At 42.0% G+C, this 23,769-nt stretch overlaps 1 protein-coding gene across 2 annotated transcripts in view; it reads left to right on the forward strand.

Annotated features, from left to right (window-relative positions):
* Positions 1–23,769, forward strand: part of LOC148913465 (uncharacterized) — a 31,404-nt gene that overhangs the window by 1,386 nt on the left and 6,249 nt on the right. The window contains exon 1 of one of the 2 annotated variants that reach the window (XM_089030246.1): positions 20,812–22,040. The exons of the other annotated variant lie outside the window; for it this stretch is intronic. Within the exon in view, the coding sequence (XP_088886372.1) occupies positions 22,016–22,040 (25 nt within the window). The 5' untranslated portion in view covers positions 20,812–22,015. Of the gene's footprint in view, positions 1–20,811; positions 22,041–23,769 lie in introns of those variants that run through there. 2 annotated transcript variants of the gene reach the window in all.

Below are 23,769 nucleotides of genomic sequence, written 5' to 3' on the forward strand. Positions count from 1 at the left end.
TCAAGTGGCTTTGTTTTACTTTTTAAAAGACTTACATTTTTAACAGTTCCGAGCGCAATCCAATCACGACATTCAGACAGTGAGTAATGTTTAGGAGTTCTATTTTTAGCTTTCTTCATAGGAAAAAATGAACTCATAAATGGTGCCAACCTAAAAATATGATATAGATATATGATATATGGTGGCACCTAAAAATATGATATAGATTGCTTATTGTATAAATATAAAAAATCTCCATAAAAAAGAACCTCGAAGTAAAAATAGAGCGATTATTAGTGAATTGTTGACTTTTTTTTTGTCATTTATTTATTTACTTATTTACATTCATATTTTAACAGGAAGCTTCTTCACTTATAAATGTGATTTTCAAGAAGGTCGTGATAAGTAAGATGTTTTGACAGTAATATGCAAAAAGAGAATTTGGAGGTTGAATATCGAAACCAGCTCGTTACTGAAAAGTCAACATCATTATTACTAGTATGTAAAATTGTAAAAGATGAAAAGTTCAGATTTAGGTTTACAGGTTTAAAAGAAATTCGATTTAAAATGGTTAATATTAGAACACTGTTTAAGAGTGTCACTCAGATTGTTCCATTCTTTCATGGCTTGAAACTGCATTGTATGTTTTCCCCAGTTAGTTTTGGGTCGTGGTAAGCGAAACTCGCTTCCATGCCTCGTGTTGTAGCCATGCTCATTGAGCTTATTCAGCTTTATTCAAGCATTCGAACTAGACGTGGTCGAGTTCCTGAATCTTACTAGTAATTTAGAAGTTTCAAGGATCTCTCGTTCGTGAAACCACAAGTTTTATCTGCATCTGTAATTTTTTCTTTATTCACTTGAAGAAATAGCAGGTACTTGAGTAAGACAATGTCCAAATCCTTTACTCTACATCATCGGTTGGTCGCAAATGAAATATCTATCTCGCATTGTTCGTGAGTGCAAACACGCACACACGCGAGTCTTTTTAAATACATACGCTTCGACAAGGATGTCAAACAATAAATTGTTATTTTAAATCAAACAATAATTGAGCTAAATCCAATAAGTGTTTGCTATTTATTTATTTATTATTATTATTTTTTTAATTATTATTATTATCATTTTTTTTTTTTTTTTTTTTTTTTTGTCTATTAAGATACGCTATATGATCTTAATTGCCTATCAAGCTACGATAGCTATCACTGTCTCTATTAAAGAGAGCATGTGATTCATTAGCAATCTTCCATGCCTCCAACCATTTCCTCTGGTGCCATCGTTCTTCTTTATAAACTACAGAACTACCAAGCCAGTTAATGCTGTGGCCAGTCTTCGTGGCGTGCTCTGCTAGAGCTGACTTATCCGGAAGGTTCAGATGGTGAAAACCTCAAAAGTAAACGTCTTAAGAAGCGACTTTTAGTTCATATTTTTTCACAAACATCTCTCCATAGGTTGATACATCCCCAGTAGAAAATCTCAAAATTCTGATGTGGGGCAAGCGATATGCCGCAGAACAACAGAAAGCGGTATCGTTCTTATTAGGAGCATTACTTTTAAAATAAAATCAGATTCGTCTTTTGTTCTTTTCTTCTCAATAATGCCATTATTTAAAGCGTGGGATGTGTCGAGACTTAAAAGAAAGTACTAAATGACAGACGATTTTGGTGAATGAAAATATGTGTGACCATGAGTGATTTGATATATTGCATAACATAAATCTTTGTACTACATGTTCCTTTCTTTAGCTTCTAACCAGAACAACAGTTGTTAACTCTATCTAACAGATGTTTTTGAAACGGTGAAGAGTACCTGTATGTCTATAGGTTTAAAAGTTCATTATCACTTATCCTTTTATTGTAACTAGTCGTTCATAACACATCCTTAACAAATCAAACATAAACTCCTTATCAGGCGGTTTATCAAAGATGTCCAATGATTTAATATTCAAAGAAATTCAATTTTAACGCAATTTTGACCATTTACATGCCAGCTATAATTATATTTCAATAAAATAAATGCGGTTATGGGTGTACATTTTGGCCCCCAGGGAAGAGCTATTCGTAATTAAGTTATGCCCTTTACCCAGGGGCTTTGAATGGTTTTTGTTTGTCACGAAAAACAATTCCCCGGTGGTGCCCCGGGGGTCGACCCACGGGGAAGCAAATGATAAGTGCATTAAGAGAACTTCATTCGTTATTTATGAAGTGATAAGAAAGCCGAATGTGATTGGATACGATAGAAAATAATGACAGCGGATTGACTGCTTCACAGAATATTATGGATTACCGAACTGATCTTAGTAGCGTTTCGGCCTGAGGGCCGAAACAAAACAAACAAAAAAAAAAAGACAACAACAACAACAACAGCAACAAAAAACACAGACACATCGGCACAGTCCATGATCAGCAGACACGCCGGTACATATCAGCATTATCGTTTCATGTAAATATACAAATGTGTAAGTTGTAATTCGTGATGACGTAGGTGAAAACCAAGAATACATCCTTGATAGGTGACAACCATAAATACTTATTAACGAAATCATAAGCTAAGGATATAACTTCTAATTCTATATATCACTTCTAGTTTTCTAAAATGGAAAAGCCCAAAATACTTCATGGAACCGGTTGTATGTGCCATTTTGAATAAGGGGATCTATGTGCTTCCTACTGTTATGCTTTTATCCTGTTTATCCAATGTATTGATCGTGCTCCTTACAAGAAAAATACATTTTTGAAATTTTAATTAAGCGAACAAAAATAAACTATAAACTTCCATATTCTAGTTTCGAATTATCGTTCTTTACTTTACCGTCGGCATTTGTGAATATTTTGACACTGAAATTTATATTATATCCAGGAATAGACCACATCGGTGGCTACGAACTCGACTGAAAAAGGTATATACTATTCAGCCGTGAGTGCGCTTGTAAACTTTAAGCTAGGTACATACGGTTCAACAAGGCAGACAATGTCGATAAAGTATCGTTTTTCCCCTGAATGATTACGTTCCAAAAAAATTGCTTCGTGTTACATGGCTCGCAACATTGATTGCCAGCGACATTGCGTACAATGTTGTAACTTAGCTTTACAGTTACAGTGGAACACCGCCTTACGGCCACCTCGTTATTGCGGTCAGCTCTTTTGGGTCCCGACGAAATGCCCATACATTTACTGTAAAATGTACCCGCTTAATACGGCCACCCGTTAATACGGTCAACGGCCACTTTTTTGTGGCCCGATTGACAAACTTCCATACTTTTTAACCCCGTATTACGGCCAGGACAAATAGGTTACAATTTAGATCTGAATGTAAATACTGCAAAGTTATTGCTGCAAAATGTGTGATTCTTTTATTCATTCGGTTAACATTCTACAGTAATGCTTTTTGTAGAATCATAATCAACAACTTCAAACACGTACAGCGCGATGCGCAAAAGTATGTCCGCATTTATTTTATAGCGGTACAGTATTAAAACGAGCCATGCCGGATAGCCTATCTGGGGTGATATCCAGCCTCGAGTCAGTATGGCTTCAAAGGGAGCTTCATTCGTCTGTACGGAAAGTCACTGCCTATTTTAAAAAGTAGTTGTTACTGTACACAGTTTTCTCTGTTGTACTGTTATATCTACATTCCTGTACTACTGTATAATTTAAAGTTTTAAAGTACTACTAAAGTTAAGTTATAAATGAGCTCCAATACCATCAGAAGTTTTAGAAACATTTAAAAAGAAAACCATATGTATTATTGCACTTAATTTGTTTAGTAGTTTCGTACTGATTAATAAAACACGTTTTTAACATATTTTTGACAGTCCGCTTAATACGGCCACCCCGTTAAAACGGCCACTTTTGAATGTCCCTTCGGTGGCCGGATTAACGGATTAACGGGGTTCCACTGTATGTCATTTCAACAATGGTCTCCATCCGAGAGCGATTGAAAGAGAAAAAATTACATAGGGAAAATGTAAAGAGTTCGAGAAATTAGCATTCACGTGGAGAAAATGGAACGAACAAAATAGCCGCAAAGAAAACTAGTCTCAATGAGGTACCACGTCTTACAAAGATATTTCGATGCTAAACCAAATACTATCCCTCTCATCTATAAGATAGGTCACGTATATAGAAAGAGTGAGGCATCGCATCATCTCTTGCTACAGCATAACAAGTTTTATATCAAAACAAAGTAAGTTTGTATGCTAAAGCCGAATCTCACCAGCAGTTGCCAGTTGCAGTATGCAAGAGAGGAAGATCTATTATAGCTAGGACTAGATGACTCGAGATGTTTTTCTTGAGTCAGTAACGGCGTAAACGATTAATGACATATGAGTAGTATAGGGAATGGGGGTTCCAGCGCAATCTCAACACGGGGTAAGACCCGCGTCAAAAATCCACCTACGGACGACCCCCACTCCAAGTGTGGTTGAGGGCAACAGCGCACTTAAATATGTTAGTCTATATATGGAGTGCGAAGGATGTAAAGAGTTCGTTTATGACTTCTGTGTAAAGTGTTTGAAACCCAAGTTTGTGCCTACTAAACCAAATAAGTATGTTTGTTGTGGTAAAAAAATGCAAATAGAAGATGACACGTCAGCACAGTGTTACGAATGTGGTAAGAATATTCGTAATGCCGTACCAAATGCTACCAAAGAGCAGTATTACGCCAATGGAGGTCGTAAGAAAACGCCATATAAGAGAATAAAATACTTTAGGGACTGGATGAGTCATATCCAAGGTTATCGACCGATATATTTAGACAACGAAGTAAAGAAGAAAATCATAGACCATTTAGAAGAGCCAACCCCACAAAGTCTACGGAAAACGTTGAAAAAATTAAAGCTAGGGAAATATTACAAAGCTATTCCCTATCTTTTGTCTGAAATTACCGGTAAGTCTATTCCTGAGGTTTCTGATATGACAAAAGCCGAGTGGATGTTTTGTCGGCTGAATAAGGATATTCCTTATTACCCTGACGTAATCTACGAAATATTTTACGAAATTGACCCCAACCACCCCCTGTTAGGATGGATTCCGAGAAGATAGTGAATCTTATGCCATAAGATGAGCGAATAGCATAAATCTTATGCCATAAGATGAGCGAATAGCATAAATCTTATGCCATAAGATGAGTAATTAGCATAAATCTTATGGCATAAGATTACGCGTAATTTCCAGACTGACGTTCAATATGTAAATAGAATCCTGTCACGCTTTTTTCAAAGCAGATGTTTACTGAGCAAGCTTTCTTTGAAGCTCTTCTTTCGCTTCTTGGTAAATCTTTTTGCGAGATTCCTCGGAAAGATCTTTTACGACTGTTTTTTTATTCCTTATGTCCGTCTTTAATTTCTCGTATTTGTCTTCTTCGGCCAGAATAAGCGAGAATTCTACGTCGTCTATCTTTCTGTCACGCAAAGCCTTTGAGACAAGATCGGTAATAGTATTTACTTTAGCCCTAGATAGAGCTATTGTCGTGTCATGCTTGGATATTTTCGTGGATAGCTTTTTCATAATACCCGTAGCAACAGCCGAAATGATACCACAAGCTGCCCCAACGCCAGCCAAAGGAACTCCAACGATTATTCCCGGTCCAGTAAGCGAAGTAGCAACGCCAGAGCCCGTCAACACAACAGATATGGATCCTGAAGTTATCGCAATCTTATGTAGCGTACTCCGGGCTCTAACGTACTTTTTTCTAACTTTTTCATAGTGTTTTGCCTGCCCTTCCAAGTAAGCCAGGATTAAGTTCGCTTTATTCAGACGAAAGTTTTCGGCGTTTAGTTCATTAGGTGTAGTATAGGGAACATCTGGGTACAACTTAGGTGCTGATGGTATAACATCCATTATATATACTAATGTACGACGCTTTTGGGAATGATATTGAGGAGCAGCCACATCACGATAATCGAGATTACTGGAATTGGAGAGCATTTAGGAAGATGTTTCCGCATGCAGACCCTAGTAAGTTCGAAAGAAGGCCCGATGGTATTTACTATAACGGCTCCAGAATGTACAGTAATGAGGATTTGAAACCTACGCTGGTCGATCAGATAGACGATCAACTGAAGAATTCTGGTTATGTTGAACATAAGCCTAAGCCAACGCCAACATATGTTGAACCCGGTTGGTCAAAGGAATTATTGCTTGGTACCGGTACTTATCCGATACCCGCGGTTTCATTTGATAAACATCCAAGTTTGGATTTGACATTGAACATGCGGATCTCTAACAACCATTCCTTTTCGTTAAAGGTGCGAGATATCTTCAAAGACGTACCCATTAATCATACCACCGCTAAGGAATCTCATGAATGGTTAAGTGGTCCTAACATGCGTTATTGGCCGCAGCAGCTGAACTTTGCGGTTTGGTGTGCCACTAGCGGCTGCGGTGTAAGTGCAAACTTGATGAAGAATTCAATATTCATGTTTCACTTCCACTTCACGGTTAGAAGAATACTACATGAAATGGGTGTTATTGCGCTGCCGGGAGATGCTGCGTTTTATCCTAGAGATAACAAATACGACGTTCCAGCCTATGACAGGCTTTGTAAGGAGTTTGGAGTTGTGGGAAAAGACTTTAGATGCACTACCGGTGCTAACAATGGCTTGGGGCATATTTGGGCTTATTGGGGGATTGGTGGACATGTGCTAAGCGATAAAGAAGTTCATGCGTTGAATCTACGATGGAACACTGGGTATCACAAAGAAACTCACGACAGTAGCACCTTCTTTGAACCAAATGCTAAGACCACTAAGGAAGTTAGAGACGGACCTCTGTTCAAAGACGAGGGTGGTAAGTATGCAGGGGCCAATCCACTGATTATCAAGATTACCAACGACGAGCAAACGAAGCAATACTTTAATTTCATACCCCCAGAAGGTAAAGGACTAACCAAAGCCGGCCTTGCCCGTTTGAACCGCAGCATAGAAGCTTACGTGTATTCCATCCTTGGAGCTCAGGTAAACACCCGATCGAGTATAGTGGGGAATACCGGCGCCGCAGAAGAGACGCGAGCCGAAGCCTTGATCTTATTCGAAAGTTCGATCTTGGAGGGCGACATTAGCAAGGGCGTACAGCGTTACCAACTAGCTATACAAAATTCTAAGGCGAGGTTGGACTATGCAGTAGCCCCGGGTTGTTGGTTAATGCCTAGTAATTTATCTATAAATACTGGTTCTGTAGTAGGATACAACAACAAACTTCAACGAGCTACTAAGGATATGAAGTTTGGGGTGAACGACGTGAACTCTGACACTCTTAGGAACATCCCCCATTTCGTGGAGAAGTCAAAAAAGTCGCATGAAACGAAGCTACCCGTAGTTAAGAAACCATCAAAGAAGGCCCTGCCTGCGATACCTGAGGAATATGACCATAACTTACTAAAGGTCGGCTTAACCGCTGCAAGCATTGGTCTGAGCTATTATATATGGCGATGAACAACCCCTACGTAGCTGGAGTAGATTGTGTTTATACGACTTACACAGGCGAGAAAAAATACACCCAGGCATCTTGGGTTGATGTCACGGGCATGTCCGTGAATTTGAATTACTCAGGAAAGAAATTGATCCTTTGTAGTATTTGCATTGGTACGAGCAGCCATGCCAACGTCGGCTTTAGGTTCCTGGATGAGAATGGCGTACTGCAGCCTATGAGAAATAAGACAAACAACAGGGAGCCTACGCATTTCTCCGTAGAGCCCACCACAACCAGCGCCGAGAATCTTTCCGTTTGGACTTTCCACATGGTCGCCGATTGCCATGGGAAGGTAAAGCTGCAGATAAGAGTAGACGATACGGGAAAGGTTACGGTAAATAGCATAGAAAATCAAAGGGATACAGCCTACAATCACGCTACCATTAGCACTCTTACGGTGATTAGTCTTTAAATATATGAACCCACACGCGAAGGAAGATTGGTTTCTCCATTACCTGGAGGAGAAGGACTACTTAGAACAGCATTGGTATGACACCGGGCTGTGGGTGAAGGTTGGGGGCCTGGGATTAATCATGTGTACTATTAGTATTTCAACGGCGTATTCATGTAAAGCCGGGTTTAGGATTGTCGATGAGAATGACCATCCATTACTACCTTACAGAAAGAAAGATAATAATAGGAACCCAGTTCATTTCTCGTCGGAACCCCCACCACCGACTGTAGAAGACTTAACACCAGTAAGTTTTCACATGATAGTCAATTGCCAATATGCGAAGTTACAAGTTCTCCCCAACCGCGTTGCCTACCTTCGGATAAATGCCGCCACAGTAAAGGCAAACCCCCCGACTGACGCAGCTTGGAATCATAAGACCATTAGCACCATGACCGCCATACCGCTAGTTCCGCATTATCAAGGCGGCGCGAATACTATCTTTACTTATCCCCAGTCGAGGACGCCTCGGGCGCCCGACGACGATAAGCCACCAGTAACATACAAGGATAAGATTAACCCTTCATCTTCTTCAGGAGTACCACTCCAATAGCTACGACTAATATCCAAATGTTATTCCCCACAAACTTTAGCAGTTCTCCGCCGGCCCTAAGTGCCAAGGAAACAACCGAACCCAGCAGCCCAGGAAGACCGGCTGCCATCTTTTTTCCCAAGTCCGTCAGCCCACTGCCTAATTTCTTTACGCCCGCGCCTGTAGCCTTAAGCGTGCTAAGGATGACTCCTACTACGCTCGAAATAGCAACCGCAAATGCCAGCGGAATACCATACTTCACCAAAGCTCTTTTTATTTTTTCCTTGGTGGTAAGCCCCAGCTCTTTCTCCAACTTCTCCTTTTCCACCCGCAATTCCGCAAGGCGTACCTCTAGATTTTCTATTTCCTTTTGAGCTGCCTCCTTTTCTTCCTCAGGGCGTTCTTGATCTTCGATTACCCCCCGCTGTCGTTCTATTTCATACTCCAAGTCTTTGATGGCTTGATCTTTCTGTTGAATTTGATCTGTTTTTGCATTGATTTCAGACATTAACATTCGCCTTTCTACCAAGGAGTCAGTCATTTCAGCCCGCAGGTTTTCCTTTTTTATATCCAACTCCTGCAGGGTGAGGTCAAGATCCTTTTGTAATCGATTTCTTTCACGTCGAATTTCATTCCTTTGATCTACCAGCTCCCTTATTTCTTGATTTTTAAATTCGACTTCCCTCCTATGCGCGTCGGCAAGCCGCTGGTTTTGCTTCATGTATTCCTCCTCCCTTTCTTCCAACGTTTCCCGCAGTGCTTCCACTGAGGCGCCAGAGCTTTGGGCTTCTCCTAAGTCCTCCCGTGCTTTATCCCTTTCGCGCAAAGCTTTATCCAACTGGTTTCTCATTTCTACCATTCTTTCGTTACCGAACTTTTTTTCGGTATCGACGAGTAGTTGAGTTTGCTTTGCGTATTCTACCTCCCTTTCTTTTAACGTTTTTTGCAGCTCCTCAGCGCGTTTTTCTAGCGCAACCTTTTCATTCAGGGTTTGCAGCCTTTCTAACAGGCTTCTAGTAGCACGCTGAAAGCCTCTTAATCTTGAGACGTCACCCCTAACGTTGCCCTCCTCATCAAAGAGGGGTTGTGGTTTCGTCCAGCGGTCTTTGTCGGGAAATCTCAGGTCTTGGACGCTTATGAGGACTTTGTTTCCCTTTTCCGTGAGCTTTACGTCGTCAGCATCAAAGTTGTCGTAGCGCAGCTCTAGCTCCCGCGCTGCCCACTCTACGGTTTCCCGCGCGGCTGCTTGCGGCTCGCCCATGTTTTGAAGCTCTATGTGCTCACGCGGAAACGTGTACTCGCGTGCTTTGGGATGTCTTAGGGCCTTTGCAATCCTATCCCTTAGGGAATCGTCGACTTGTTGGGTGGGAAGCAGCGGTTCTTCATCACCGTCGTTAATGTCAGCCTGACCTTCCTCAGTGGTGGGATCGAAGTCGGGGTCTGTTCCTTCTACTTCCATTATATATGATAAGCTCAAAGTTAAATCCCAACGTATTACCTAAGCAGGTTGGCGGACTAAAGGCAGAACGCACCTTTCACCGGGTCACATTCACACCTTCTAGCGCAAAGCCAGGAGAAACCTTGTACGTAGGCGTGCCCCGTCTAACGGATAACCTAGTCTTAGTTCCTGGCACCTTGGCTTTGAGGTTTGACCTAGCGGTACAGTCAAACCCCACAGATGAAAGGATTATCGTTAACAACGTGGGTCGCAACATCGTTTCTAAGATGCGCGTAAAGTTCGCCGGGGAATCCTTGCTGGACTTAAATAGGTACGATCTGTATACCACGTACAAAGACTTATGGTTGACGGCCTTTGACCGCGCGCAAAGGATAGAACAAGGAATTGGTAGTGTCATTCTACGTAAGGTCCGCACACCTACGAAAACGCAACCTACTGACGGCAGCGGAGAAACCGCAGTAGCAGACGCAAAGCGAATAAAGACCGCCTATGGTAGCAAGTATGTCATACCGTTGGACTTTGAAGTGATTACGAATCACGGTGTGTATTACCCAAGACAGTTATCCGAGTTACAGTTTGAAGTAACCTTAGCAGATGCTAATAACATCATTGGTGGGCTAAGCACTGCACTTACCAAAACAACCCCATACTCTATTACCAACTTAGAGCTACAGTACGAAACGGTGTACAGCGAAGAGCTGGCCCGTAGCGCTGGCATGGAATACAGCTCCGGAAAGGCATTCCTTTACGACCACGTAGTGATGTATAAGACATTTAGCTTCTTGGATAAGACGGATGAGGTTATCAACCAAAGCATTAACCTCCCGCGAAGAAGTCTCACGGGGTTGATGCTGGTGTTTGCCAAACCCTACGAGGCCGGTAAGCGCGACTCCGAAGCCTTTCACAACCCTAACATTACTAACGTCGGCGTGAATATTAACGGCGTTCCAAACAAGGTTTACTCCCAGGGAATAAAGCCCGCAGACGTGTACAGAGAGGCCGCGCGCAAGTTTGGCGACCAAATTAACCCTGAGGAATTCTTCAATGATAAGTACGCGCTGTGGATCGACATGCGCACAACGAACGACGAAGACCTACATGGTCAGGGTTTACGTCTAGTAAATACGCAGGATGGCATAACATTGGAGATCAAGCGCACCAAGAACACCGATGCCGGCGACGGCGATAAGATAAACTGCTACGTCTTCGTCGTGTCTGACGCGCAACTGAGCGTAGAAATGAATCAGCTAAAGAGCGTTGCATATTAATGTTAAAATATTTCTTAAATATACAATGCTTCGCGTATTTGAAAACAACGACACCAAACTGCAATGCATAGTGCAAGGCGAAACTTTGTACTTCAAAGCAAAGGAGGTGGCTTTGGCGTTGGGCTATGAGCGCCCTAGAGATGCAATTAGAGCACACGTATCTGAGAAATACCAGAAAAAATGGGTTGATCTACAAGGGGCTGCGAATCACCGCTCCTTTACTACGCAACCAAATGCCGTGTTTATATCCGAACCTGGTTTGTACGAACTGATATTTAGCTCCAAACTACCCAAAGCTGTGGAGTTTCGTGATTGGGTCTTTGAGGAAGTCCTACCCGCGCTAAGGAAAACGGGTAAATATGCAATAGAAAGGCGGTTTGGCGGCCCAAACAAGTTAGTATTCAAGATCGAAAATGAAGCCGACCTACACGCGAAGGTCGTCGACTACACACGTAGGTTTTACCCCGATTTCATCATAGCGCCGGGTCTTGGCGAACTTCAAGATTCAGACAGCAAGCGAATAACCTGCTGGCGAAAAGGCTACCAAGCCGGTCAACCCGACCTTTTGATCCTAAATGCGCATAAGAAATACCGTGGGTTGTGTATTGAGTTGAAAACCCCAAAAGGAAACGGCGTCTTATCCGCGAAGCAATCTAAGAAAATCTCACAGCTTGACGTAAATGGTTACCTAACGATGGTTAGCAACGATTACGACATCATCTGCCGTGCCCTGATGGATTACGCGGATGGTATTCGTATTCCCTGTAAGGGCTGTGTAAAGCGGTTTAAGTCCTACGCCACTTTGAAAACGCACCTAAAGATATTCCATAGGTATAATGAAGCTCAGCTTGACTCACTGGCGTGATCTTGTCCACGGTAAAGCATACGAAATAAAAAATTACGTCGTCTTTGAAGACATCGACCGTTTACGGTTAGTCCTCAAAGACTTAGAAGGCAAGGAATATTCCCTTTGGGCGCCGGATTGCGTGCGGTACGTAATTCAGGGCGAGGAATTCACCCACTTACGCAGCTATGGTAAGGTAAATGGCCGATGGAAGTTTGACATTGAAAGAAGAGTCACTCCATCTCCTCTTTGTAGTTAAGCGCGTCTGCTAAAGTCCGCTGCGCTTTAGGATCCGCGGAGCACCAATGCCCCACAAAGGATCCTTCGGAGAATACCCTGTCGCAATGAAGGCAGGTGTATTTTTTACGCGGTTTGGGTATCGCAATGCAGTCGGCAGGTAGTTCGCAAGTAATACAGTCCATATATTGAAAGGGCGATTAGGGCGCCCCCAAAGAATGCCGTGAAGTAGGCTACCATATACTTAGGGGACTCTGCAAGGCCCCTTTAAAGGGGTCTTTATTTTTATTTATTATTATTCATTATCCTTAATAATAATAAATAAAAATAAGAATGGGATTTGAGACTCTTTGCGCAAACCCCATTCTAAAAGGGTCTCAGAATGTTGAGCATAAGGTTGTTATATTGTTAAGGACGCTTGTTTGTCGAGGCAGTTGAAGATATGTTCCTCTTCTCTAACACAACCACAACGATCGCACTCCTGCCTCCAATACTCCCTTTTAGTCCACGGAACGCCTTCGGCGCGTTCAAAAGAGGGGAAAGTACGGACTATCTTCTTATGGTAATCTATGCGATTCCTTAAGTAATCCTCTTTATGCGGGCAGCGACTCATCATATCCGCACATTGGTAGCAACCCACGCCTTCCAAGTCGTAGCTCCCAAAGAGAAACCGATAGTTGACTTCATGTGTTTTCCGATGCGTTTGTAAACGTTGACGACTGCTTAGTATCTTATTACAGAAACTACACTGTCTGCTTTGTTCACAGACGCCCCTTTTCAGGTGCTCGGAGGTGTTAGGAAATTCCTTATTACAGCCCTTGCAAAGCCCACAAATGCGTTTGTCTTGATGTTGTCGCATCTTTTGAACGGTACTGAATTCTTTACCACAATCCTTACAAACTTTACTAATTGGTTTCTTTGTGCAAACGCCACGACGAACGTGGTATTGTAGTCTTTGCTTGGTGCTGAACACCTTTTTACACATCGAACAGTTCATTTATACTTAAGTGTACCTTAACCACAATATAACAACTTTATTGTTAACATTATGAAGTGTCTTTTAAAATAGGTCCGCAGGAGCATACAGCTGCGTTTAAAAGATACCTTAGAATGTTAAAGATAAGGTTGTTATATTGTTAAGGATGCTGTTTAAAAGAAAAAAAAGATGTCTTAGAATGTTAAGTATAAGGTTGTTATATTGTTAAGACTACTATTTTAAGAGATGTCTCAGAATAAGGTTTGCGTAAATCCCATTCTTAATGAAAACAGCACATCCTTAACAATTTAACAACCTTATACTCAACATTATGAAGTGTCTTTTAAACAGCATACGCACACATCCTTAACAATTTAACAACCTTATACTCAACATTATGAAGTGTCTTTTAAACAGCATACGCACACATCCTTAACAATTTAACAACCATACGCTTAACATTATGAAGTGTCTTTTAAACAGCTCTACAGGGGATATCGCATAAAGTCCTTAACGCTTTCTTTCGCCCAACCGGCCATCGTCAAAAGCGCACCAAACCTCTCCGCGCGCTTCAGACCGCACATTTCATCATACAACTCCTGCACGCGCTCCCGCAGCCGATCGATCTCCTCCCTTTGCATTTCTATGGTGTCTCTTTTATCTTTTGCGTCGCCGGCAATTCTTCTTACTGCGTCCACTGGGTCCATCGTATATATAATGGATCCGAACCATATTCCCTGCAATGCTCTGATAGTAGGACCCACCGGCTGCGGCAAAACGCAGTTCGTCGTGGAGCAGCTATTAGGACCCTTTAGATACCGCTTCGACTATATCGTGCTGCTTTGCCCCACCTACGTGAATAACCGCACCTGGACGGGCATAGGAGTGAAAGACGACGACTTCTTCGTAGATATCTTAGACCCTAACGAGTTATCCAGCCCATCTTAAGTTCTGGCACAAACAATTCCCTAAAGATACACAGACACTCCTCATACTGGATGACATCGCCTGCGGGGACGACGTAAAAAGGCGAACTTCCGAATTAGTGAAGCTCGCCTTTAGCGGCAGACACGACAATATTAGCGTTTGGTTGCTCTCCCAGCAGCTTACCAGTGTCTCTAAGCCCTTTAGGGAAAACATAGGATCGCTTGTCGTCTTCTAAACGCCCAGTAAGTCTGACCTGGAAACCATCTTAAGCGACTACGGCGGCGAGATATCCAAGGAACAGTTGCATGAATACATGCGGCACCTAAAAACGCACCAACATTCCAAGATGATCTTCTCTTTGAGGTTTCCCTACACGGTTGGAATCTATGATTCCTAATGTATATGGACATTGAGCAGCTCTTAGATGAAGTCCCCGCGCAGTTAGACGAAAGTAACCTTAAGGAACAACTTAACATCCTGGTGTCTTCTGGGAAGTGTAAAGAAATGATAGGCAAGGAACTTACCCATGAGCAGGTTAATAAGTTGTCGGAAGAGGAAGTCAAGAAGTTCCATAAGAGGTATGAGGCTGCCCTTGCAAGTAAGACCACGGACGCCGTAGCAGACTCCGCTATCCGACTTGCGACTAAATTACTTGGACTTGCACTGCCCATAGACGACGTGGAGCAACTGCGGAAGGACATAAGCGAGGACTATGTTATCGCCCAAGAACTTAAGATAACCTGTGGGTGGTTGTCTTTGAAGTGCGGTAAGTTAATGGCAGTCGCCTCTGCGGCACTTCACGTAGCTCAGCACGTCGACTTGAAGGAACTTGCGGGCACCTTTGGTGCCTCTTGGAAGGACTTCAAGAAGGACAGAGAAGTCGAAAAGGTCTTCCAGGCAGCACTTGCTGAGGTACCTGATCAAGTCACCTCAAGTACTTAGTCAAGTCGTTGTCAAGTCACCTCAAGTACTTAGTCAAGTCGTTGTCAAGTCATTGTCAAGTCGTCATCAAGTTACTTGTCAAGTCCTTCAAGTCCCTTAATATAAGATGAGTGGCACCGAAGAACAACCAGAAAAGGCTCCCGTAGAAGATACCAAGATTACCAAGGCTAAATCTCCAGGCAGAGTTGCTGCCGGAAAGAAGCTCGCGGAGATGAATAAAAAGAACAAAGCAAAGAAAGAAGAAAAGGTGGAGGAAAAAGAAGAGGAATCCTTTATTAATCCGGGATACGTCATTGGCGCGTTAGGAGTCGCTATAGCAGCAGGCAGCCTCTACTTACAATGGCGGGCTACGAAGCCAAAAGTAAAGTGGGAGGCCGCAACATATCACGCACCTGTGGAACCGGCTGTTAGAAAAAGTAAGATCCCTGAAATGGAGTAGATTTATCACCCGCGGCGACCTAGATTTTCCTTCTCGCTTTGTAATATAATGTCAACCGCGTTGTTGAAAACTGTTGAAGAAGCAGCTATTATTACTTCCATCGTTGCGGGTATTGGTTGGGTAGGTAAGAAAGTGCTCAAAGAAGACTTTACTGAAGACCCAAGCAAGAGCTTCGCTAATTTTGCTAAGATGACCGCTGCCGTGGGTGGGGCTATCATGGTAAAGGATTACCTACGGAAGGAAAAGTACCTACCTACGGTGTGATTTTCTAATATATAATGGCTAGCGTGGTCGCAGGTGGAGTTATTGCAGCCTTAGCATTCACTGGAGCTAATTATGGTGGTCAATATTTGGATAGATTAGTCAGAGGCGACAAAAGCAGAGATTTAGCCGCCGAAAGGAAGAGACACGACTTAGCGCTGGAGAAATATCAGCGAGACGTTGCAGCTTGGAATGAAAAAAGACAAGCTTACAGGGATTGGTTGGACAAGAACTACCAAGACAAAATGCAGGCGGATAAGAACTTCGAAAACACAGACTACGCCTTCAAACTTTATGCGCAAGCACACCCCGCGGCATTAACGGGGTTAAGAAAGCCCCAGTTTAAGAATTACTATCAGCCTTCTAAGAAACAAAAAGACAATGAGCTGGTCTTCGTAGGAGTTGCAGGGCTGGCAGGAGGCGCGGCTTTGGCGTATCTGCTCTGAGCGCAGCTCAGATCACTAGAAGGGGACTTGTCCCCTGTAATATATGATCGTCTTTTTGGAAAGCGACAAGAATAACTTTACCACTTATTTGAATCCCCCCATCACAGCCCATAAGGTTAGGCTGGTTAGTTGCTCTTTGTACAATTCTTGGTATAACCTGATTAGGGGCATAGTCACTGAGCATACAGGAGGATCTAACTATCAAGCCGTATTGCTGCCCGATGGACATTATACACCAATCACACTGGCCAAGGAATTAGCAAAACACGGTTATACTCTCACCACAGGATTGCCGCACGAAATGACCCTCAAACATAATATGTCAAATTATTCAATGACTTTTGGAAAGTCTGACCCATTGGGATCTTTATTATGTGCCTCGGGCAAAACAATTACCGACACAGCCATACCTGTGAAATGGAAAGTCGCATCCTCTTACGAAGTCTATTGCGATTTAGTCCATAGTTACAACAATGGAGAAAAGTCTTCTCTTATGTCTAAGTTCCTACCCAAAGGTAATCCATTCGATCTGGTAGAATACACTCCAATTTCTTTAAGCTATGACTTGTCTAATTTAGTAGAAAGCATAAACATCACCATCAAAGTGGACGGAAAGACGGTGGATTTTAACGGACGTAAGATCAATCTCGTTTTGGAATTCATATAATGGGCCGCGTAGAGGACAAACTCAAAAGGATTTACTATGGGCCTGAAGGCTATTGGAAAGGAGCGTCGGCCATCAAGAAACTCGCGACCGCGGCCAGGGTATCAGATGAAACGGCCAAGAACTGGCTAAGAAAACAAACCCTCTGGCAGGTTTATCTTCCCGTGCCCAAGTACATTCCCAGGCCCAGCTTTACCGTAAATGTCCCCAATGAAGTTCATCAGGCGGATTTGCTTTTCTTACCGCACGATAAGGTGAGAAAAAAGACCTATAGATACGCTTTGACCGTAGTCGATATCGCAAGCAGATACAAGGACGCCGAACCCATAACCAGCAAGGATTCTGGGGAAGTCGCAGAAGCCCTAGGTAGGATTTATAAGCGCGTCTTGAAATGGCCTAAGCTGCTGCAAGTGGATGCGGGGACAGAGTTCATGGGCGTGGTTACCAAGACCCTGAAAGACCACAGCACTAAAATTAGAAGAGCCGAAGCTGAGTACCACAGGGGTCAGAGCATTGTCGAAAGATTCAATAAAACCCTGGCTGAGCGTCTCTTTGGATACCAGTATTGGAAAGAGCTGGAAGATCCCTCCAAGCGCAACAGGGAATGGACTCAGAGGCTCCCCCAGGTCGTCGCGGCTTTGAACAACGAGGCGGCGAGGGCTACGGGAATAAAACCCAAGGATACCATAAAAAAGAAACACGTGGAACACAAGTCCTACGTCAGAAGTTCAAGGGCGGTCTTCCCCCATGAAAAAAAATTAGGTAATGTCACGGTCCGATATCTCTACGGACCGGGTGAATTAGAAGGAGGATCCAAAAGAGCTACGGATCCTAATTGGTCTTTGGAAACTTACCAGATCCGAAGCGTAATAGCTAAGAAGGGTCAGCCCATCTTGTATTATCTTCACGATGGCCCCACACGTGGGTTCGTCATGGAAGAACTGCTTATCGTGTGATGTCCGAATGCTATCGTATGCACTCCGTCATCACACATCCATCGCTTACCGTCAAATGCAGACAGTGACACCTTCTCCTGCGTGACGTTATGTATCTGATGACCATAGCTGCGCAGGCTGTTCATCTTATGCCGCTGTTCCTTGCGTGTTCGTAATACGTTGAGGTAGGACTCGTGCGTAATGTCCTTCTTAACCACGTACTTTTTTACGCCTTTAGCTTTCTTTTCTACGCCGTCTAACTTTAGCACGCTGTACATCTTTGGTTTCAGACCCACGTACTCTACTATGGGTTTTCCTAACATTTCGTCTTTCATCTTCCCAATTACCTTCTTATTCTTCGCAGAGTAAAGGAAGTGCTCCTTCGGGTAACCGCTGGTGTCGTACTCGTCTATGTCGGGGAGGCAGTCTTTGTAAACGTCTTCCGTTTGCACTTCTAGAATTAGGGAGTCGGTGTCTGTGTACAGGAGGCGACAGCGGTCTCCGTACTTTGGCTTAAGCTTATCGTAGTAGAACTCGTACATAAGCAGCTTCGATAGATCCAGCACCGTAAAGCCTGTGTAAACGGGCTTGTTTAGTAAGAGGTTTGCCCTTTTCATGTGTATGAATGTAGGGGCGCATCCAGGGTTCCTGCGTGAATTTTAGGACTCTGTGGATCTTCTCTACGCGCATTCCGTGTCGCACGTAGAACTGCAGGTTGCGGTAATGTACCACATACTTCTTCTTATCCATCAGGTTCATAGTTAGTTTCCTGTACGGTTTGTAACCAGGGCACATTTGCTTTTGCAGCGGACTTAGCTGCTTAAATGGTATCTCTATCGCTTCTGGTGCTAAGGGGAACTCATTGTGTTCGTCGTGCAGGCGCTCTGGGTACTCCAGATCCACTTCTAAGACGTAACCCTTGTCTTCCTCCTTTCCTACCTGCATGTAGAAGTCTATCGGCTTCACTGGATCCCATTCGAAGTCTCTCACAGGTAGGTACTGTGACATTGCCCAACCATAAAGGTTATTCGCATCCAGGTAGTAAATGTATGTGGTTGGTTTCTCTGGGTCGTGCTCTACTAAGGGGTTGTTTGCGCGGGCGTAACGTCGGCTGGGTCCGCATACGCCGCCACGAATACCGTCTTCCATAAACCGATACATGTCGTACTCCGTTAGGAGATCCAACTGCGCATTTGTCTTCTTTAACAAAGCACTCCAGCTGAGCCCAGGAGCCGTGTAGAAATTAGCGGGATCCAATCCGTAATATTCCATAGCCATCTTTCTGAAGCTTTGGAAAACATCTGCAAGCAGCACTACGTCAGACCTTAGGTAGATGTCGTGGTAGTCCCCCATGTTCTCACAGGAGTACTTTTCCCACACGTCTAACGCATGCTGGTACTCCTCATCCTTTATACCGGACTCGTTTAGGGTGCTGTAGAAGCGATCTTTGGGTGGTAGGGACTCTTTGAATCGATCCCAGGAATCCATGTATTCGTATGGGTAGACTCCTTTCCTTTCCGCGCCATATTGACTGGAAATGGGAAAGTTGGTGTTATACTTTACGAGGTTTGCTAAGGAGTCCGCCATAAACTGCTGCGAATCTAAGAACTTTAGCTTACCCACAGTTACGGACATGTAGCGCTCTTTGTTGTTGGGTATGCATTTGACGTCGGAGCCGTCTGTTCCTTGTAGTAGCAAATGGGAGTCGTAACCGCGGAGGTTGTGAAAGAACACCGGAATCTCCATGTCTGGATTTACTTTGAAGTTTATATTGCATTTCCAATGAGCCGCTCCTCTGTATTTACCCGTGATGTGGCAGTGATCCCTAACCTTATCCACATAGAAATCCTCAACAAATGCTTTGTGGCAGTGAATGCAGTGCGTGGAGGGCTTTCCCGGCTTCTCACCTTTCTTAGCATACTTCCCGCATTTAAAATGAGCTTCTCCTAGATACTTTCCATCTTCATCCCACGCTTTCTTGGCTCGTCTTCCAAACTGGAGAAGCGTATGTTGGCAAATGTGGCATTTCTTTGCCTTGGTAAAAGCCTCCTGGTTCTCTTTGGTAAATACCATCTTCTTTGGACGTCTTAATTGTTCTCTAATCTCCCCCTCCTCTTCTCGCAATGCTTCTAGAAACTCATTAGCTGCGTTCTTACCTCGGTAAATCACAGGAGGGTTTGCTTTACCGTCTGATCTGACTACTATGTAACCAAAGGAGCAGATCTCGTGTAATCCTACCTTATTCGTGGCACCACGTTTCTGCTCTTCCTTAGTTATCAACGCTTCGAAGTCTGCATATATCACGTAAGGCACTTGCATCTGCTTTTGATGGTCTGCGTATGAAAGCTCTTTGTTGGTGGGTATCTGGATCCGTTGCGCCACTTCTTCGACTCCGCGGCAGATCTCATCGTGTTTCTTTAGGGCATTTAAGGATGTAAATGACAGCAAGCAGCAGTCGCAGAAGTACTTTTTGCCTTTGTGCTTAGTATGTCTGTAGAATAGTCTGCTAATGTGTTTAACCCATGAGTAGTGTCCGCCGTGGTAGAATAAATGTACGCGCTCTCCTTTACTTTTTGACAGAACTAACGGTACTATCGTCTGCTCTCTGACTCCATAAACGTTAATTGCTAGATCGTTTATTTCCTCAAATATGGGGATGTCTATCAACTGCATGGGAAATTCCACACCATCCCACTCTAAATCATCTGTGGGATACTTACTTGTCCTACAGGGATCCTTCTCTGCTGGATACAGTGCAGACCTGATTGCCCACATAAAGCATCGATTGTCTTCATTCTTCACGTTTACAATAGCCTTCTTCCTTTCTACCCACGTTGGTAGCGGTACGTAACTCCCCCCTCGTATGGGTACGTACCTGGCTATACTTATCTCTATTCCTTCAACCTCCTCTACTGTCCAACCCGATCCTTCTTTCGTGTAGTTAGACAGCGACTCCATTATTGCTTCTAAGGCTTCACTGAGTGACCTATCCAGATTCGTGGATTCTAATATCACTAACGACTTTGATCGCAACATTGCTGTCGTCATTACCTCGTCTTTTGACAAACTTACTTCTACCATTATGCTCGCTTTCAGGGCTCCTAATTCTTCTATACCTTTTCGGAGAGTCCTTTTAACCTTCCTTTCTGACTGACGCCAAAACTGTCTAACGTCAATCTCACCGTTACCGGGTATTGACACCGTGCTGAAGTTGCTTTGGGATTCCATCTATATAATAGGAAATATTTTATACCTAATACCAAGCACTTTTTAGGTCGTCGTAGTCGTACTCACAGTCCTGACAATGCCAAAACAATTTAACCTTAGTCTCAAACTTCTTACCACATCCACAATCATAACTGCTCATACACTTCGTCTTCATTTTCAAATGCTTTTTCAAATCCGCTTCTTTCTTAAAAGTTCTCTTACATTCTTCGCACTCCATATATAGACTAACATATTTAAGTGCGCTGTTGCCCTCAACCACACTTGGAGTGGGGGTCGTCCGTAGGTGGATTTTTGACGCGGGTCTTACCCCGTGTTGAGATTGCGCTGGAACCCCCATTCCCTATACTACTCATATGACTATATACTGAAAATCTTTTACGAACTAACTTTTTATTTGAGCAGATTTCTTTCTCTTTTTTTTTAATCGACCAAAAATATCAGAACTTATTCGACAAGAAAAGGGTTAAGAATGTATTTATCACCTGCCTGTCTTGGACGAGGATCATACTAACCTTAGTCAGGTGATATGAAGAAGTTCACAAGTCGGCAGTTGTTGTCACAGAAAAAAATTGCTAGAATCGGATAGTTTCAACATGACCGTAAAATGAAATCATAAGGAATCGTCGAAAATATTCCCAGAAATTTGTCACCGATTTAACTAGCCAGCTCTAGAGTTCTAAGAAACGCGAATGTCAACTGGGGAAACAAAGAATCAAGGAATGATTTATTCCAAACTGTTTAGATTAAATTTATGCTAATTATTGAACATTGATTGTGTGACTTATGTCACGTGGACTTTTATCACGTGTTATGATAACATTGATTTATGTAAATGAGTATCAAGACACAGTTTTTTTGGTTTTCAAAAATGTATGACACGTATTTTGCTAACCTGGACTATCAAGACGTTATTGCTAACCTGTACTTTACATGATTGGAATTTTATGGAAGTGTAAGAAGTATGTCTTTATATAGTCGCCACAGATGTAAGTTGTGTGAATTTTATGATTCATTATACACGATTGTAATCGTAAATATTAAGCTATGTGATCTGCATGTTTTAGATCGAATACACTACATTACTACACAATAAACAAGTGCTATACGGTTTGTGGTGACTCTGGTAACTTCTTCGCGGTACACAAACGTTATACATTGTTTGAGTCAGGTAATCTAATTTCAGTGAATAGCCTATATAACCAATACAAAAGCTTTCTGAATCAGTATTGCTCCAGAAAGAAATAACCGTTCTACCAGTCTTGTCAGTATGAATAAGTTAATCCTCATGACTTGTTAGAAACTCCATAGAACAGTAATCGTATATACACTATACAATATAACATGGTCACAGTGAATATAAATTCTTGAAAGCTAAACAAATTGAAGTAAAAATTGAAAGACATTATGTATTTTGAAAATATTTCCAAGAGTTTGGCTTGGTCATTGGTGCAAACATAAAACACAATAGGGGGGCACCTCTATTAACTATGATAAGGATAAACAAAATAAAGGTTTTTTCAGTGATCGCTTGCGATGGTAATTACAAAACAGTGTGAGAAGACGCGGTTCCGTGTTTTTGGTAAATGCAGTGCTAAAACCGGCTTAAGGTTTTAACACTTTTAATCCTTCGAGTCCATTAAATGCTTTTCTTTTACTAAACAAGCATTATAGATCCTTCGATAGAAGCTCTCTGGCATAATATGCTAAATTTTGCCACCAGTCGGCTCAGAATTTTTGAGCATTGCTGTGGACAAATGACAAAAAGCATACCTTCCACCAGAGTGTTTTGAGCTTTTTTTCATTTGAATATAAAGAATCTATTTCAAAGCTCTAGACAGTTTATAGATTTTCAATAAAAACTACTCAAATGATATTCCAAATGACATTGTGGAGGTAATACCTACAGTTTTTGTTTCGAAATGAATTGTGCAAAAAGATATATTTGTAAAAATAAAAAATAAAAAATCAATTCGATTGCCATGGTTAACTTAAACCTGCAATGATGATAATATAACAAATCACTTCTAATTTTCTAAAATGGAAAAGCCAAGAATACTATAGAACTGGTTATATGTACCCTTTTAATAAGGGGGATCTATATGCTTTCTACTGTTATGCTTTTATCCTGTTTATCCAATGTACTGATCGTGCTCCTTACAAGAAGAATACATTTTTGAAATTTTAATTAAGTGAACAAAAATAAACTATAAATTTCCATATTCAAGTTTCGAATTATCGTTCTTTACTTTACCGTCGGCATTTGTGAATATTTTGACTTTGAAATTTATATTATATCCAGGAATAGACCACATCGATGGTTACGAACTCTGTAATAATAATAATGATAATAATAATAACAATGATAATAATAATAATAATAATTTTATTAATATAACGCATTTTCCAATATGCCCAACTGCACTTGCATGGGACTTACGATATTCATAATAAAAAAATAAAATAAAATAGAATAGAATAAAAAATAATATATACTATTCAACAACTATATCTATTTATAATTCTAAATTACTAATATCTAAAAAGAAACGAATGATCTAAAACTAATATCTAAAAACTAATATAAAATAATATTGATACTCTATAGACTATGTATAAAAAGGATGCTTTAAACACTATGAAAATACCTAATACGTAAATGCTAAATATGAAAGGGCTACAAATTAAAGACATCCTTAATAAAAAAAATAAGATTTT

Source organism: Actinia tenebrosa, unplaced genomic scaffold (genome assembly GCF_029948245.1).
Source record: "Actinia tenebrosa isolate PJP-AT-01 unplaced genomic scaffold, QUT_ActTen_1.0 PGA_scaffold0__85_contigs__length_37466705, whole genome shotgun sequence".
NCBI classification, from domain to species: domain Eukaryota; kingdom Metazoa; phylum Cnidaria; class Anthozoa; order Actiniaria; family Actiniidae; genus Actinia; species Actinia tenebrosa.